Raw genomic sequence first — 18,084 nt, 5'->3', positions numbered from 1 at the left:
ATATATACACTCTGTATGCATTTTTGAATGGCTGACTGTGCATTATCCAATTTACAAGAGGGTTACTTACTAAATAATAAAAAACCCATCATAAAATATTGATTTGAAGTGAAATTATGTTCTGTGAGAAGAAATAGACCATGAGTTGATACAAGACATGAAGCTAGTGCACTTATGTAAGAAATTGTCATATACTGTATACAGTACAGTTTAGTCCTTATTTTACAAATATATTTGACAACAGAATGCTGCAGCTGACTAACCAGAATAAAGTATTCCAGAGAGCTGTATAAAAAGAAGATTAACAAAAAAGGAAGTCTAAATAAATATTGAGAAACTATTTAAGCATATATCAGCATTTAATCTGTTGAAGTTACTCACAACCGTCTTAAAGTACTAAGAAAATGTATCCATGACAAACGACGCTAACTTTATGTTTTTCCAGTGTGAATTGGTTCATATTTGATTTCAGGACTTGACAGAAAACCATTTCTCGGATTTAGTGCGGCCACTTTGCAGGAGAATTTATTGCAGGATGATTTATTTATAATTCTTTGTTTCATTCTATGCTGTTGACTATCTAAAAAGATGCATGTAGATGACTCATAAATTTAAACACCGGACAGAGTAACTGCAGTGTGATTACTCCACTGGCATTCAAGTGTGAACAGAATGTGATGTGTGTGTTCTGTTCTCTGCACAAATGCTTGAGGACAAATTTACGAGAACTGTGGATAAAGAGCATTCTAGAACACCCTGCAGTGATAGAAGCTGGGAACGGACAAGGAAAGAGGCCGAGAGCTACTACAGTAGAATTATAACATGAAGATAACCGCAAGAAGAAATAATCCACAGACACTTTAGCAGTTTGCCTTGGGAACTAGTAAATTCTAGCACTTTCTCAATAACTCCAACCTTAAAGGATGGGAGGGCGAGTTTCGTGTTTTCAGGTAATGAGTTCCATGAGATGTTAGCCGTGGACAAATCATAAGATTACTCTGCTTTTATGATATCGAAGTGTGTTTTAGGTGTTAAATTTCCTGCTCATTGTTGCTAGTGGGCTGCAAGATGATGGCATAGTGAAACTGGGATCTTGTTTGCTAAAGAAACACATGGCACAGCTGATGTATCTGTGGCTAAAGTACCGCCTCAGAACAAAAGATGACACATGCAAGGCAACAAACAACCACCAGTCAATAGGTTTCAGATGACCATTATATCAGGGTTCAAAAACAAATAATGTGTGAACTACTTTTTCTGTATTGATGTATATTTCTGTGCTGAAACTTTTTGGAGGGAATGTTCAAGTGGGTGTGGCCATATTATGCTAATCTTGTCACAACAATGTGGTTTGATGTGACATTAAATAAATGGACAATATAAGGAAAAAACAGGACACTGAATCTAGTTACCTGAACTTCAGTTTGACTGGATTTAAATAGTCGCAATTAAATGTATTTGATTTGAATAGTTTTGTATACATGACATTTACCTTGCACAGTGCCTCCAGGGCCTCCATGGCTGTCTCCCCCGGCTGTATGATAGCCAACACAGGCCTATCATGAGGTAAAGAGACCCAGGATGGTGTGAGATAGTCAGGTACCCAAACTTCACTGTCCGTCTTGTGTTGGGCGAGACTGTTCACCAAACCCTCTTGGTCCTTCTGTTAAAAGAAATAAAGAAACTATTTAGGAATGTGCTTAATGTCAGCATGACATGCATCGCAATGCATTTAACTTACTGTACATAATGTGATGCATTTCTGAGCAAAAAAAATCATGATGTACTGATATGCAAATCTTTAGTTTTAAATAAGTATAAAAACCCATATTAGATCAGTATTATTATATATTATCAGTATGCATTTTTATGGCCTTTTAATGGCCTTTTACATATCAGACTGATGCCGATATGACTGCTGATATATCACACATACCTAAAAATGTAGGATGAATGATTTCAACTGAAATTATATTTTACATTTTAATACTTATATTATACTAAGAAGATGAAATACTCAAAGACACTCGTGTAGTAAAAATTAAAAGCCTTTAATTAACTGGGCTAAATCATTAACAGTTAAAAGTGTAGATCTACGAGCGTTCTTCAGGATACACATCAATTGTTCAAACAAGTGTTCTTAAAAAATTAGTAAGCATTATATATCATTATATTTGACTATTTTATGGCCTTTTTTACCAAAATGACTGCTGATATATTATGTAACCCTAAAAATGTAGGATGTTGAATTTGAAATTGAAATCATTCACCTAGAATAATATTTTATATTTTTTATTTATATTTTTCAATTGTATTTTACTTTACGGGCTGTAGGATTGAACTTGATTTCAACCATCCGGAATGGTATTTTAAATTTTTATACTAATATTTTACAATTATATGGCCTATTTTACTCTGATATGAGATAACGACATGACTGCTGATATATTGTGCAATCTTAAAAATACAGAAAGGAACTTTGGGTCAATTTCATGTTCCCTAAACCTAAAATGTGTGAGAAAAGTGAATACCACAAGAAGATATCAGACAAACCACTGAATGCAGATTTACAAAGGTGTCAGTTTTCCGGTTATATTTGTGCAAATCGGCGTTATCACACTTAAGCAAAGCTGTCTGGATCGATGCAGCAGACAGTATGATGATATCTAATCTGAGACTAATTAACTTGGCATCCAAGCACAGCAATGTGCAAGCCCCACACAATACTCAGCGCCTCTGTCTGACAACGGCGCTGTTAGACGTCTGGCGGGTGATCGATGAGCTGACGTGTACCGGCTGGGATGTTCATTGCGGGTCTTTCAAGGGATCTTGGGTCTGTCAGCGGGTCTGGCCTGCTGTCAGTGACGGCATGCTGCCTGGCTCAGATAGCTTATCCCACACTATCGGGTGACAGCCTACCACCCTCCCCTTCCCCTCAACAATCTGCCCGCAGAGTAGCTGCGATGGTGGTCCCCCATCCTGGAGAGAGAGCAAGCCCACACATGGTGAAGGAGAGCGGGAAATGGGTCAGAGGGACTTAAACACACTCACATACTGGCAAACACATGCAGACAATACATTAAACACTCCAACATTCTGTCACTCACACGCGCATACGCTCCCATCCCAAAACACCCGCCATCTGCCTCCTCTCCTGGCTGTTAATGGACGTGCCGGGTGGGAGGCGAGCCCAGGCCTCCCGCCGCTTCTCCCCAAGGCTCTACAGCCCAGCTTAGGTGTCTTAACTCTCTCTAGCTCTTTCCAGCTCCCTTTGGGAGCTGCATACAGCGCTAACATCTCGGTTCTTATGCGATCTGCCTGTGAAAGCATTCTCTTTGACAGTTTTAATTATACAAAGCATGCTGGGAAGTGTTAGTGTCCTACTCACCAGCATCTCCTTTCCAGTGTCCTCAAACATGTGCTCGAGATTCCTCTTAACCGACTCTTCACCATCTACGAACACCTGAGGTTAAGACAAAACCTTCAGTTGGAACCCACCCAGCACTTACAGCACATAAAAAATAACTATTGCCAATTGTATGAAAAATAAACAGTGATTTGTTCTATTGAACACATGTATGTAATATCTAGCAGATGTGAACCTGGTTGATGCTGGGTCTGCCTTTGGTTTTCTTTTTTGAGGTAGTGTCCAGGCCCCACAGAGAGGAGAACCGGCTCTTTCGTTTACTGGAGGAACGAGACAGGGCCTGGGTATGTCTCCGAATTCCCCCATCCGTCCTCGCTGCCACCTGTCCAACACAAACCAGCATACAGAAAGTCAATAAACATCTAAGAGAGTTTCAAGCACGTGTAATGATAATTTTAAATCATTTAGTATTTGTCACTATGGAGGAAATCTTTAAAGGAATAGTTCAACCAAAAATGAAAATGGGAAAAGTGCAGCATGAACATTGTTCAAAACATCTCCTTTTGGATTTTTCTGGCTTTGGAGCAACTTGAGAGGGAGTAAATGACAATAATTGTCATTTTTGTATGAACAGTCTCTTTAAATATTTCACCAATCCCATGATTGTACATTAAACATTAGTATTAAACATTAAAGTGACGCACACAATTTAAAAAAATAAGGGCCATTCACACTAAGGATAACTATAAAGTTTTAATAATTGTTCTAATTCTATGAGAATATATCCACAACTATAATGATAACAACACAGAAGAACAACATAATTGGAATTGTTTTTTTTCATAACAGCAGCTCGCACTGTTGTGGACGCTAATATAATTATAGTTATTGTTCTTGATGTGAACAGGCCTTCATTGATTACAAATGGCCTTAGTAACACTGTGAGAAAAGATCAGGAAAGAGGGGGGAAAAAACATCCCTTTGCCTTTAGATTTCAAATAAAGATCAGTGATGGGAAAAATTCTGACACCATGGCCCATTTCAGAAGCAGTACACATCAACTGCTATGGTGTGAAGATGTTCTGTTCACACACCCCAACATGAAACCACACTCACATTTTTGGGATGATAAATGTTAGTGCCGCAGAATTCATAAAGGATTTTCTCAGTAATCAGACCACATGAAGGAGTTTCCATAGACATAAAACCTTAGCAGTTTAGGGGACATTTGCAGTGCAAGACAAAACTCTGTGGCTTGTTTTATATTTTAGAAGACAGAAGAAATGAGAAAAGAACATTTATAAAGACATTTAAGGATTAAGGTAGTGGTTAGTGACGATGCTTTTAACACTGAACACTAAGTGGCAAAATAGCTAAAAGGAAGTTTCACAAAGACAGTTATTGATCTACTGCATGAGTGCCATTGACGAAAAAAGCTCCCTTTTTCATTACTTAAAACGTCATTCATTTTCCGTCAATCTTGGTTTGGTTTTTGGAACTCAACGAGTTACGCAATTAGATGGGAGTTGTATTTCCACGCCTCACTGTGACTCTTCTGAGGTGACAGTTGCGGTCCTCCGGCTGCATATTACGCCATTCTGTACGTTCTCTGCTGAACCACAGGAATGACAAAATCACGATGGTGACAGCATGTTTTGTTATGCAGTTTCTGTTAGGACTCAGGCCAAGAACAGGCTGGGAGGCAGCTCAGAGCTCACCCGGTTCTTGTGGAGTAGATTAAAATGAAGTGGATATTAACTAAACATGCTTGAGAGTGTGAATGAACGGAGTAAGTGTGCGAAACAGAGAGAAATAGGGAATAATGCAATAATGAGTGTTTTGAGATCGTGGAAGTTTGTCTGTATGTGTGTATTTCATACCAGGGCATGGAAGGATGATACTGAAAAAATGGCAAGACGACCCATGGACAGTTTGGTGGGACGGGAAGCAACGGCGAGTAGGCGTTTTGGATTTGGAAGCTCGCCGCCCTGCAGGCTGGACAGGTAACAGCGATACCGGAACAAGTCCATATGAAACTGCTCCAGATTCTGCTCCCAGAGGAATATCTGAACAAAAGGAAAGAAAGATTTCAATTCTTCTGCTTTGTCAGTATTTCAACATGATATGAACTTATTGTTTATTGTATACACTGATGAGTACGGTGGCCGAGAGAGCTCAACGCGCTGCAAATACAAAAAACACCTGCATATTAAGAAAACAACTTCATAAATTTTACAACGCACGCTCTGCAAATGCTCACAACACAACCAAATAAAGAAACGCACTGCAAATAGAAAAAAACGGCTGTAAATGAAGAAAACAACTTAGTCAATTTGACAACACGTGCGCTGCAAATGCTCACAACACAACCAAACAAAGAAACGTGCTGCAAATAAAATTCTTTATTTGGTTGTGTTGTGAGCATTTGCAGTGCGTTTCTTTATTTGGTTGCATTGTGAGCATTTGCAGCACCTGCTGTCAAATTGATGAAGATGTTTTCTTGATTTGCTGGTGCTTTTTCTATTTGCATGTGTTTTCTGAAGTTGCAGAGCATTGAGCTCTCTCGGCCACCATAGATGAGGGCCCTTAAGCTGCTGACTATTAGAGTGTGGGCAGTGTTTTTAATACAGTTTTGTTTACTGGAGAAGGACGCTGGGATAAATCATTAGTCAGCAGGCCTCCTCCAAGCCAGCATGACCTGAGTCTATTCAGAGACCATGGAGGAGTAAGCCCACCTCCGCACAAACAGACGAGTACATCACATACACAATAAGTGAACAGACACATATTTACACTCAACTTTTATGTAATATCAATCAAATCACATGTTAGTTAGAGATTAAACAGACACAGCAAAAATATACAGTAGCATCAGACATGTCAGAAACACCAAAAGGCAACTGTATAATTGACGTGTCCTAGTAAACAAATTAAACAATTATTGATTGATAATTTCATCAGGGTGCGTTTATAGGGGAAGTTTAATCAATTGAAAGTCCTAAGGCAAAGCTTGCTTTATTTATTTATTTTTTATTAATTAACCAATGGCATGATTTTGGGTGGAAATATCTGTTTGTCCATCCAGTGGCAGTTTCACCAGTACCTAAACATAATTCTAGACGCCACTGACTCTCCAATAATGAGCACAATTTAAAATCATCAGAAAATCAGAAATGCATTTGCGGCATGTCCATACCTGCTCTAGGATAGTCTTCCTCTTCTTCCCATCAGTGATGGCAGAGAGCTGCATTTCGCCCATCTTCTTCATTTTCTCATCCATGTCGATCTTTTGTTCAAGCTTCTTGATCTCAGAGCGCAGCAATCGTACAGTGTCCTCGCGGTGGTGCTGACGGGCGACGGCTGCGGCGCAGGCTGAGTGGATGGCGGTTATCCAGTTTTCCAGCTCTGTTTGACCTGATGTCTAAAAAGAAGTGAATCAGAACATTATTTCTTATAACTATAGAATGCCCAATGGCATTTTGTCCACAAGGGCAAAACCTTAAGGCACAGTATCACAGTAAAAATTGGCACTCCATATAAGTTTAAACATCACTATTAATATAATATAATTTAATAAACATAGCAACACCGAGATTCTTTCAGCACCAAATGACAATCGCGTAGATTTAACTGTCAGGCCTGACGCATTAACCTTTAAGAATGTCACCAGGTAAGCAGGATGTTGTCAGCTGTCACAGAATAAAATGTCACTGAGACACACAGAAATTCAGAAACACTGCTCAGCAGTTTTGAATGATACAGTGGACCATGAGCATCGGTGTGGGATAATTCTATCAATTGTCATAAACGTATGGACAAAAACATCACCAATGGCTTCAAATGCTACCCTGAAGAATTCAAGTTCATAGGAGTAACTGGAATCACTTTATCTTTTGAGATTCAGACTGTCTTACCTGGAAGAGGAAGGCATCTCCCAGTGCATTGCTCAGACAAAACACAAAGTCTTTCTTGGGATGTTCTGGAACAGCCTGAACAATGCTGTTCTCCACCCAGACTGCATGTTTGTGGATGCTGTTGTGGTCGATCCCTGAACGTCCATCCGTTTCGTAAAAAAACAGAGTGCATCCTGGGAGGATAAAGTGAGAAGGAAGATCAGCAAATATGGAACTGTAAATGTAAAAAAAGTTTCAGGATTTGATTAATCTATTCTACACAAATAAAAATATGAAAGTGTGATGACAAAGTTTCGATAACAAATGACGACCTGTAATGTCTCAGATGTTATTTTGTGTTCTTTTTACATTAACAATTGCTGCAGGAAATGGCCCAGAGCATGAAATTAGATTTTGATTGAATAGTCATGGCAAGGTTACAAACATCAGACCGCCTGAATCAAAAGCTCAGAATTTGAAAATGAATTTATTAGGGTTTGGTGTGATTACCCTGATGTGAAATAGCAGGTGCATGATATTTTGTAACTGGCACAGGGGTCAAGGAGTTGCAAAATGTAAAATGCATCGCATTGTGGGACGGAATACCCAGTGAAGTGTGCTTTACTGTTTACTGCCCATTTGATCAAATGTAAGAGGCCATCCAGGTAAACGATGCACATTATACTCATTATATCCACCTTTTTTCTGATTAACAGGCAAGACTTTAAGGATAAAGCAGAAATGGTAAGAGTAGCAATATGCTATTCCAAACATGGCTTCAGTCTCACCTTTGAGTGACACCCAGTACTGTTTCCATTTCCTTTTTGCTGCTGGCTCCACCCTCTTATTCTTTTTGTGCACCAGGAAGTTCTTCACAGCCAGCAGGCCGGCCTTCCGCACAGTGCCCTGCACCGTGCTAAGTAGAATGTCTGAGGGGTAAATGGAGCTTAGCGTTCCACTGCTCCTCTCATCGCTAGCAGCCGAACCGGCCTCTTCGAGGCAATCCCACGTCTGCCGGGAGTTCATGTCCAGCTCCTGACGGAAGTTCTCGTATACACCTTGATCTCCACCCGGTTGACGTTCATGGTCTCCTCCACCTCCGCTGCTACTGCCGCTGTCGCTTCCTGCGAAGATGCTTCCGCTAGCAGTAGAGTAGACGGAGAAGGACGCAGACATGGCCTTGCAACGCCGTGAGGAATGCTCGACTTCAGCTGCACCACCATCAATGCCACTGTCTCCATACTCGCTGCCCTCACTGGCCGTGATATCCTTCACGCAAACAGAATAGGTTACTGGGGACAAAAGATGTCACTCCCTCTACAGTTACAGCTACATCCTCCAATCAAGAATTGCTACTCTGAATCTCACCCCAAACAACAGTTTGACATTTCATAAAAATTGTAATGGAAACTAACTTCCATTGAGCTGCTAAATGGCTCTTCTTTCTTTCCCCTTTCGACAGATACAAAGAAAGAGACTAATCTGTACTTGTTCTCAACTTGTTTAACTGTGCATGAAAGGGACAGAAAGAGGAAGACAAGAAAGTGCTGCTTCCCTTTGCCAACACAGAAACACTGAAGTTCCTCACAGGTAGATCATGGGAAATATCATGTTTCAAAAACACTTAGAGCTCTGAGCAAGTGCACAAAATAGCTGTCAAAGGCATGAACATGACTCAGGGAATGTTTGATGTGTCCCCTGAGACCTTTCAAAGTCAGAAGCTCTTTGACAACCACAGACAGTTCAGATCACATCAAATATGCACAAGCACGAAAGTTAAAAGCTATGTGAATTTGGTTTAAAAGACCCTAGAGGGGTTTATCTATCACATTTTATTAGAGCTAAAAGTGCAGGAGATATGAAATTAAAAGAGTATCCTTAGAGAATCCCATAAGGTAATTGCTCTTTATCCATATCTTGGGTACTTTAAACTACCAACTAGGTTCTACAATAAATGGATGATGGTAGAGAAATTGAGAAGCTCGGAAGTGGGCAAAGTGGTCAAAAACATGATTCATAATAATCTGGAGATACTGCAGATAAATCATTGCCTGTCTTTATTTTCAGATTATCTGGAAAAACCATTAGTTAGAGGCATAACTCACATGTGTTGTTTGTGCCCGCCGTCCCTGCATACGTGAGCAGGTGGTAGTCTGGTGATTGGACAGTCCTTCCGACAGGCAGTGAGAACGACGACAAGGAAGAGTGTATGCTCCATATCCGTTCCCTTCCTCTTCTGCAGGAGACAAGATCTCACCATTCATTACACCCCCCTCCGTCCTCTCAGGATTGTGACCATTATAGAGATGGTGGGAGCCACGAAGAGGTGGTAGCCTCTGTGTGCAAAGTTCGTCTAAAGAGTTGGCTCTCTCTCCTGAGTGAGTCTCGAGTGTCCGCGGGCTGGAGGTGTGACGGCGTCCTCCACAGTTGGTAAAGCCTTTGTCTTCATCCTCATTTGTCCCTATAATCTCCTCTGTGCTTGTCAGATGCTCTTGGCTTAGATCCGACAAGGAAAACTCCATGGAATCCTCTCTCCACATGTCAGCAGATTTGGAGCGCTTCTTCTTAAAGCTTCCACCTTCTCGAGGACCATCTCTGGTCCTCTGCAGGTATGTGTCCTCACCTGTGGAAAGTTCTTCATCACAATTGTCTGCCACCACTGTGTCCATCTCCACTCCGTCTTCAGAGCCTGGCGTGGTGGTGGGATCCCCCATGTTGTCATGGAAGGACATCGGCCGCAAGTTCATGGCCATCCGGTCCACCCAAAGGGTGCCTCCATAGCCCTCCAAGGCATTCTTCTCATTGAAGGGTTCCAGGCCATTTTCACTCAGGGATTGTGGGATGGAAGGGGTGCTGCTGGATTTTGTGCTGGTCTCAGAGTTGCGGTGTTCAGCCTTGCTGGATGAGGCATGACGAGATCGTCGAGACTGCTTGTTAGAGACGCGAAGTGATCGGGTCATGTGCTTTCGTGAGAGGTGGCCCTGCCCCTCACCATAGTAGGCATGGTCTCCATTTTGGCTCTCTATGTTTCCCATTGTTTAACGTCTGTGGAAGACACAACATGGGTTAGATATAGGACATGTCACTGCCTATACAGCTGAAGATCTACCAATCACCAGCCAGATGTCTGTACATGCCTGTATGACATTTAAAAGATAGATTTGCAAGTTTTTGGGGCTCTCAAACCTGACAGACCAGCAAACATTGCATTCTTCCAGAAAAGCTTTTTAGAGATCATAAAAGACTCATTGCAGCTCCAAAGCAACATACCTGGTAAGTCCATTTAAAGGGGTAAATGTTTTTACAGTGCAGAAAAAGAAAGCAACAGAATAAAAGATGATCTACCTACAGAACAGAAATTCAGTCTCACCATCTCTAAAAGTGAAAGCTGAATAGCATGTGACCAGAGCCTAATGCCAGAAATATCTCTGACGCACACAAAGACACAAAGCGAGAGAGTGAGCGAAGAAGTGAGATGTGAAACCTCTCAACCCCCTGTGGTGGGAACATCAGAGGATTTTTACAATGTGCGCCATTAGAGAGTTCACCATTTGTGTATCTCAGCTATAACCACTGAAATTTTTGGAATGGTTCAATTAGGGCAAAATTCAGACAAATTAGTCCTAAGAAAGAAACAGGAAATCATTATAGAAATCCATCGTGTACAGTTTATAGAATTATTTTTATGAAATCACTTTGGCACAGAAAAAAAAAATCACGAGAGATATTTGCTCTGTTCCAAAACTTATAGAGCAGCATTTTAAGGCATCGTAGGCACACTTCAGACATGAAGGCTGTCACAGAAGGCAAGTTAATCATCCTGCCTCGTAATTGCTCATGACACCTAGTTTGCACAAGCAATAACAGCCAATGCCATAATGTTCTCGTTCTAATTCCCATTGTGATGAGTGTAGTAAAAACTGAATTCCAGATGCTAGGCTAGGTGAGAGAAAAATTGATTATAAACAACCTTAAATACTTGATTCACTTATGTTTTGTCCAAATTATGTTACTGAAAGTAGTAATTAAATTGCATCATTTTGCCCAAAATTTATGAGTGCTTTGCATTTCTTAGGCAATTTAGAATATCATATAGTTAACTTAGCAACATGCTAATGAACTCAATTGCTGCAGTTGGCAGCGAGGTAGCTCACTAGGTTTTGAGCTGCCTCAAAACCATGATTCGATTGTGTTAGAACATAGCATCATGTATATAAGATCGGCAGTAGTACCTGAGGCAGAACCAGTGGATCAGATGTATTTCCAGACACCCATGTTTCTATTTATTGACTTCATGGTCCTGATCAGCCCTAAGGCAGTTTTCCCTGAAAAAGAAACATAACACATTTTAAACAAAGGAACAGTGAAAGATTAAGTCTAGACACAAGGATAGTTTGGAAAGCTGTTCATAAATAAGGTTTTGGGTTTCTAAGTATGCAAAGGGTGGATTACAAGACACAGATGAGAACATGACAGCTCACCTGTTCCAAGGTGCGGTCACAATAACATGCACAACACTAATACAACAATACTTCTCACACCCTTCCTGCTGAACAAGAGGAAGAATTTTTCTGAGATTCGTCTCAGTTTCTTAAGAAGCCAACAATACAGTAATTATGGCTACCCAGCAGAAGTCTTAAAGCTGAACCCAGTTATATGTGCTTCAATGCCAATCTGACCTAATTTCTTCTAATCCAGAGAAAAGAGCAGAGAGAAAGACTCATCTCTATACTGCAGCACGTTAGATGGTTCAGACGACACACTCGAAGCACACTTTACGGATTAGAATGACAGTCACTGTTCCACTAACCAGGAGATAGAGGGAGAGAATAAGGAAAAAGAAGAGAAATAATTTCCAGTTGTTACAGCAGATTGGATCCATTTAAACTTGTATAGAAGGACATATTCGAGCCATATCTAGAGACTTGAGGTGGGCTCTTTTGACTTGGACCACCTCAGACCACATTGGCAACACTCTAGCATTGTGCCGACACGTTTACATGCATAAAAACCACTCAAACCTAGTTTTTACTCGCTGCCAGAGGATTTGTGATTCAAACCGTGTGTGTAACCAGAAGCATGTGTGCATGTGTTTGTTGGGGTCAGCATGTATGTTTCTGGATCAAATCCAGCTTCAGCAGGAAGGGTCAACAAGACCTTAAGGCCAATAAAGTGAGAGATAGAGACCCATCTGACGATCTCTATCCTCAGGACGACAGCTGGCTGTTGTGTGTATGTTTGTTTGTGTACATGAGAGTAGCGGTAGAAAAACTCAATACTGCACTGCAGTCTACTCAACCTTGCTGTAGAGTTACATAAACTAGAGTTGACCCCATTTTTCACTGTAGTTCACTTGTTTTCGCAGCTCTGGCCTCCCTGCTCCTCCTTCCATTAGTTTTGTCCTCCACATGATATTTAAGCTTTTATATTAGCAATTCAAGTGTGATGTGAAACTTTGCTGTGGAAAAAAGTATCTTCAGTAGTGAAGGAAAGTTAATTGGTTTTGCAATAGCTTTGAGTTCCCATTTCATGCTATTCTTAGAGTTGCATGTATTACGTAAATCTGCTACCCTGTCAGCCTTATTTAAAATATATACATAAAAAATGCTGCACAATATCTGCTTTTTTACTCATAAACTGTTCAATGTTCCCTTTTTCGAAGCATAACAGTATACAGAGTCTTTTAACCACATTTGAGCTAAAGAAGACCAATTTGACACCTTTTTTGGTCACATTTTATGAAATGTAAGCATATGCTGCAATCAAATCCTCATGGGAAGTTTGTATTTATGAGTTGAGAAGCTGCGATTATGAGGTCAGGAGTGTTTAAATCACTTTGGTCAGAGCAAGATGGCGATGTACAGCAAGGTTTTTTTTTTAACTAATTTAATAGAATGATATAATGATAATAAAATGTGTAAATCAGGTGTGTTTTTGCTTTTTTTATGTTTTTATAAGGGCTACAAAATGATTAATCGCAATTAATCACATTCAAAATAAAACTCTGTTCACATACTATGTGTGTACTGTGTATATTTATTATGTATATATATATATATATATATATATATATATATATATATATATACACAAACACATTCTTTTTGCTAGTCTTAAGCAATTTGGTTGTGGTGAGTATTACAGTAACTGGATCAAGTTATTATATAAGTCTCCAACTGCATCCATTGTAACTAATGGATTCATTTCTAAACAATTTAACTTATTACAAGGCATGAGACAGGGCTGCCCACTTTCTCCGCTTTTATTCGCCCTTTACATAGAACCATTGGCAGCCTCAATTCGGCAAAACTAAATGATAACGGGCCTACAAAGCAAATCATATCACCATAAAATAAGCCTTTATGCAGATGATATTTTACTTTTCCTTTCAAGTCCATCCAGTTCACTTCCGGCTATTCATAATATAATTAAAGCATATAGTAAGGTATCAGGTTACTTCATAAATTGGCGAAAATCAGAAATTCTTCCCTTATCAGGATATAAATGGGACTCTAGAACTTGTCAGCCCCCCCATTTAAAAAAAAATTACCCACTCCATTAAATATCTTGGAATTCATATAAATTCGAACGTCAATGATCTGTTTAAACTTAATTTTATTCCTTTACTTAAGACGATTAAAAGTGATTTATAAAGATGGAACAATCTCCCCATCTCTTTGATGGGCAGAATATCTTCCATTAAAATGAACATCTTACCAAAATTGAATTACCTTTTTTCTATGACCCCTGTTTTTGCCCCTTCTAGCTGGTTTTAACAGAATTGTTAATACATTTTACTGGAAAGGACGGAAACCAAGAATTAAACTCATTACTTAACAGCATCCCAAATTTTTGGGAGGATTAAATGCACCATGTTTGCATTACTATTTTTTAGCAACACAGCTACAGTATATTAAATATTGTTCTAGTGATCTAGTTTTAGCATGGAAAGATATAGAAGTCATTAATTCAAGAAATACCAATAAAAAATATCCCTTTTATTGACAATAACATTAAGAAACATAATTGTTTTACGTATCTCACCATGAGTACGACTTTATCAGCATGGTGGAAAGTTAATAGTCTTTTTCCTCTCACCCCTTCACTATCTAGTTTGACACCATTATGGAATAACAACGTGTTTATTATCAACAAAAAGCCTTTTATCTTTCCGAAAATGAAAGAGAAAGGAATTTCAAACCTAGGAGATATTTTTGAAAATCATTAATTTATGACTTTTGATCAGTTACAAATGAAATATAATATTCCGGAAAAACCCACATATACAATTAAAGGAAGCTATAAAAAGTACACTTAATATCAATACCTTTGTGAATCGTAATCATGAACTCTTTGAAAAATTAAGATCCTTACCTTTTAAAAAAATCACTATCACTATAATATTCTCATCTTCAATGATACTATAAATTCTCTACCAACAAGTAAATGGAATAATGATCTTCATTCTGAATATACCGAAGCAGACCTTTTAGAACTTTGCAAAGATATTTTTGTAATATCTAGAAATTCTAGAATACAGCTGATACAATATAAAATATTATACTGTGTGTATTTCACCAAAAGTAAATTGTTCCAGATGGGCCATGTTAATACTAATACATGTACATACTGTCAAAATAGTTTAGCTGATTATATCCACTCCTTCTGGAACTGTAAATAAATTCTGGTCAGAAGTCATATGTAAACTTGAAATTATTCTATATTTCAATATTTCTAAGTCCCCTTCAGTATTCGTTTTAGGAGATCTTTCTCCCATTAATGCCTCAAAAGAAACAAAAACATTTATTTTTACCTCATCTATAATAGCTAAAATAGTAATACTATTAAACTGGAAGGATAGAACAAAAATATATATTACCCAATGGTTCAATCTATTATTAGATACATTAACACTTGAAAAAATGACTGCCTCACTTAGCCCTCTTTTAAAGTTCCTGGACAAATGAATTTGAAACATGAATGAATGCATATAATCAAAGTGTGAATAAATTAATAAATTAGATGTTTGGTGTCCAGTTTCTTTTTTTTTCTCCTTCCTTTTCTCTTGTACTCTGCAGTGTTTATGTAGCTGTATATGTGTATCTTATGTTCATATATGTATGTTTCCCTATGTGCATGTTTTGACTTGTATGTATCGAATGCACCCCATAAAAATAAATAAATAAATACAAACCCATATGTATATATTTAAAAAAATATTTGTATGTATATATTAATACTTGTATATAATTTATATTATATACAAATATTTTATATATAAATCTAACATGTTTTTCCTTAATATATGTGTGTCTATTTATATATAAATAATAAATATACACAGTACACATATAGTAACTTATTTTGAATGCGATTAATCATTTTTGTATTCTGTCATGTATTCTGTCGTTATTTGTACATCCAACTTAGCAAGTTTTAGATGCTGCATCTATTGTGTCTGCAATATTTTCTCACTGAAATGCCCCCAATTTGGAAACTCAGGTTCAAAGAAAATTTGTAGTGGCGTTCATATGCATTCAACTTGTAAATACAATCTTCCAAGCATTTTTTGTACATTTCAGTCATTCTGGAAAATCAAAGGTGTATTTCATTGGAAATAGCTGCTCATGATGGCCGCCAACTTGCCTTTCCACTGTCTGTTTCCCCTCTTAATGTGGGCTGTGATGGTATATAAGCATATGTGCGCTAATCAAACACAGATCTATTACCATCTGATCTGATTCCATTAAATATCAAATCTTCAGCTTCGAAAACATACTCCAGATGGAATATCTCAGCGGGGATCTACAGTTAAAATGTCAGCGCAGTCATAACCAAAAGGTTAGTGAAAATCGATGAGAAACTGTGATTCCGATGAGCAGAGCGGCAAACGTGAGTCAGCGAATGAACCGAGTGACCTGCTGCCCACTCTCTCTCCCTCCCTCCTACCCCTCACCTACGTGATACTGGGATTCAGCGGTAATAATGTGTGATAGATCTCAGCGTGACCCTATGCTAGCACAAACACATTGTGATGATTAGTACGTAAAACTCAAAAACTTCAGATAAGATGCTCATATATGTATTGTTGTTGTTTGTGAATGCGTTAGATGTTTTGTTGTCTCAGAGCCGGACGTCTCCTGCAGGGTGGAGGCAGGTGGAGAGGATGGAGGAAGGGTGTGTGGTGGTGGAATGGCCTGCTGGGCTTTGCAGCGTCTCACTGTGAAACTTTAATCACAGGCACTTAGGAGGACACCTCCTCCACTTCACTTCCCTCACTGTGAAGGATGTGCTAGCCTGAGCTGCGTTATTAAATAACACACACACACACACACACACACACACACACACACACACACACACACACACACACACACACACACACACACTCTGATCACATCTCAGCTTCCACACCAGTATGAATAATGCTACAAAACACTACACAGATCTATCTATCTATCTATCTATCTATCTATCTATCTATCTATCTATCTATCTATCTATCTATCTATCTATCTATCTATCTATCTATCTTTTTATTGTTTTAATTTTTCTTTCTTTTTATGTTAAGGTTATTTTCAATTTATTTCACTTTGTCACTTTGTATTTGTTTGTTTTTCTAATTCTCTTTCTTTCTTTCTTTCTTTCTTTCTTTCTTTCTTTCTTTCTTTCTTTCTTTCTTTCTTTCTTTCTTTCCAACCTGTTCCCTACTTTGCCTTTAACATCATATTTTGTCTTTCCTCCTTTCATATGCCACATTTCTTTCTGTCATCTTCTTTCATTCTTTCCCGTCCCCCTCTTTGATGAATGTTTTCTCCCCCCATCCTCTCTGCAGATGAGCGTAAATGTTTGGCCGTGAGGAGGGTGTGCATTGTAATGGAATAATGAAACGGACTGACTCTACCGAACGTCCCACTCCCTCCCTCAGATACTCTTTTGTTTGAGGAGAAAAAGAGGCTGTAGAATAGATCACCAGCACGAGTCGACTGTTAAAAAAGCACGTTATCACAGCTTTACTTTCTTTAGATAGTCTTTAGCTTGCTTTAGTTACTTCACACTAATACAGTCCTACAGGTGACACAAAACACTCTCAACCTTTACGAGGAATATGGCAGCTAATAAAACAGTAAGCTTCCTCTAGCTCTCAAAACTGAGTGAACAGATGGTAGGAAGGTATAAGTGAGTGTGAAACGAATAACGCTCTTTGAAACTAAATTCAAAGGTGAAGCGATGAGCCACAAAATATATCATTACTGAAGTATAATCATCTGAAATGTCTCCATTTATCACATTACAAATGATTAGGGCTGGGTGATATGAGCAAAAATGCATATCTCGGTATTTTTTGGCTGTTTTGCGGTATACGGTATATCTCGGTATTTATACACTTTTGTATTTGGATTAAACAAATAAAGTGAATGTAACCATAGGCATTAAAAAAGGGTTAAAATCACATTACATTGCAATCTAAAAACAAAAATAATGCTTTTAAAGCAGAAGTCAAATTTACTAAACTTGTTTTGATTACCCCATTACAGTCACTTTACAGTTAGTGCTATCATACAAATATACTTGTAGGTTTAAAATTCTACATGTCACATTTATTGTTTATTAACTACAAATATTTCAGCAAAATGTATATTTTAGTCAGAGTTATTGCGCTCCTATTTCATTGCGCGTCTGTTTGGCTCACTGTATTGCCTTATATCGTATCGCCTATAAAGAATATATCGATATATCGTACAAACTCAATATACCTCCCAGCCCAACAAATGATTAAAGCGCAGACAGGCCTGCCTGAGAACAACAACGGCAAAATTGCAC

General features: G+C 38.6%; 2 protein-coding genes across 2 annotated transcripts in view; both read right to left on the bottom strand.

The window, feature by feature from the left end:
- The window catches only part of LOC306864330 (T-complex protein 1 subunit theta), a 163,546-nt gene that overhangs the window by 126,350 nt on the left and 19,112 nt on the right, over positions 1-18,084 (bottom strand). The gene's annotated exons all lie outside the window — the stretch shown is intronic.
- Positions 1-18,084, bottom strand: part of LOC306864324 (rho guanine nucleotide exchange factor TIAM1-like) — a 59,835-nt gene that overhangs the window by 27,282 nt on the left and 14,469 nt on the right. The window contains exons 2-10 of the mRNA XM_079408281.1: positions 11,493-11,585; positions 9,366-10,305; positions 8,049-8,529; positions 7,282-7,454; positions 6,564-6,788; positions 5,248-5,433; positions 3,603-3,749; positions 3,389-3,463; positions 1,493-1,663 (exon numbers count right to left, since the gene is read on the bottom strand). Of these exons, the coding sequence (XP_079264407.1) occupies positions 1,493-1,663; positions 3,389-3,463; positions 3,603-3,749; positions 5,248-5,433; positions 6,564-6,788; positions 7,282-7,454; positions 8,049-8,529; positions 9,366-10,295 (2,388 nt within the window). The 5' untranslated portion in view covers positions 10,296-10,305; positions 11,493-11,585. The remainder of the gene's footprint in view (positions 1-1,492; positions 1,664-3,388; positions 3,464-3,602; positions 3,750-5,247; positions 5,434-6,563; positions 6,789-7,281; positions 7,455-8,048; positions 8,530-9,365; positions 10,306-11,492; positions 11,586-18,084) is intronic.

Source organism: Barbus barbus (assembly GCF_936440315.1).
Source record: "Barbus barbus genome assembly, chromosome: 45".
Lineage (NCBI taxonomy): Eukaryota > Metazoa > Chordata > Actinopteri > Cypriniformes > Cyprinidae > Barbus > Barbus barbus.
The sequence above is the reverse complement of the archived record's forward strand: the minus strand, read 5'-3'. Positions and strand labels throughout refer to the sequence as shown.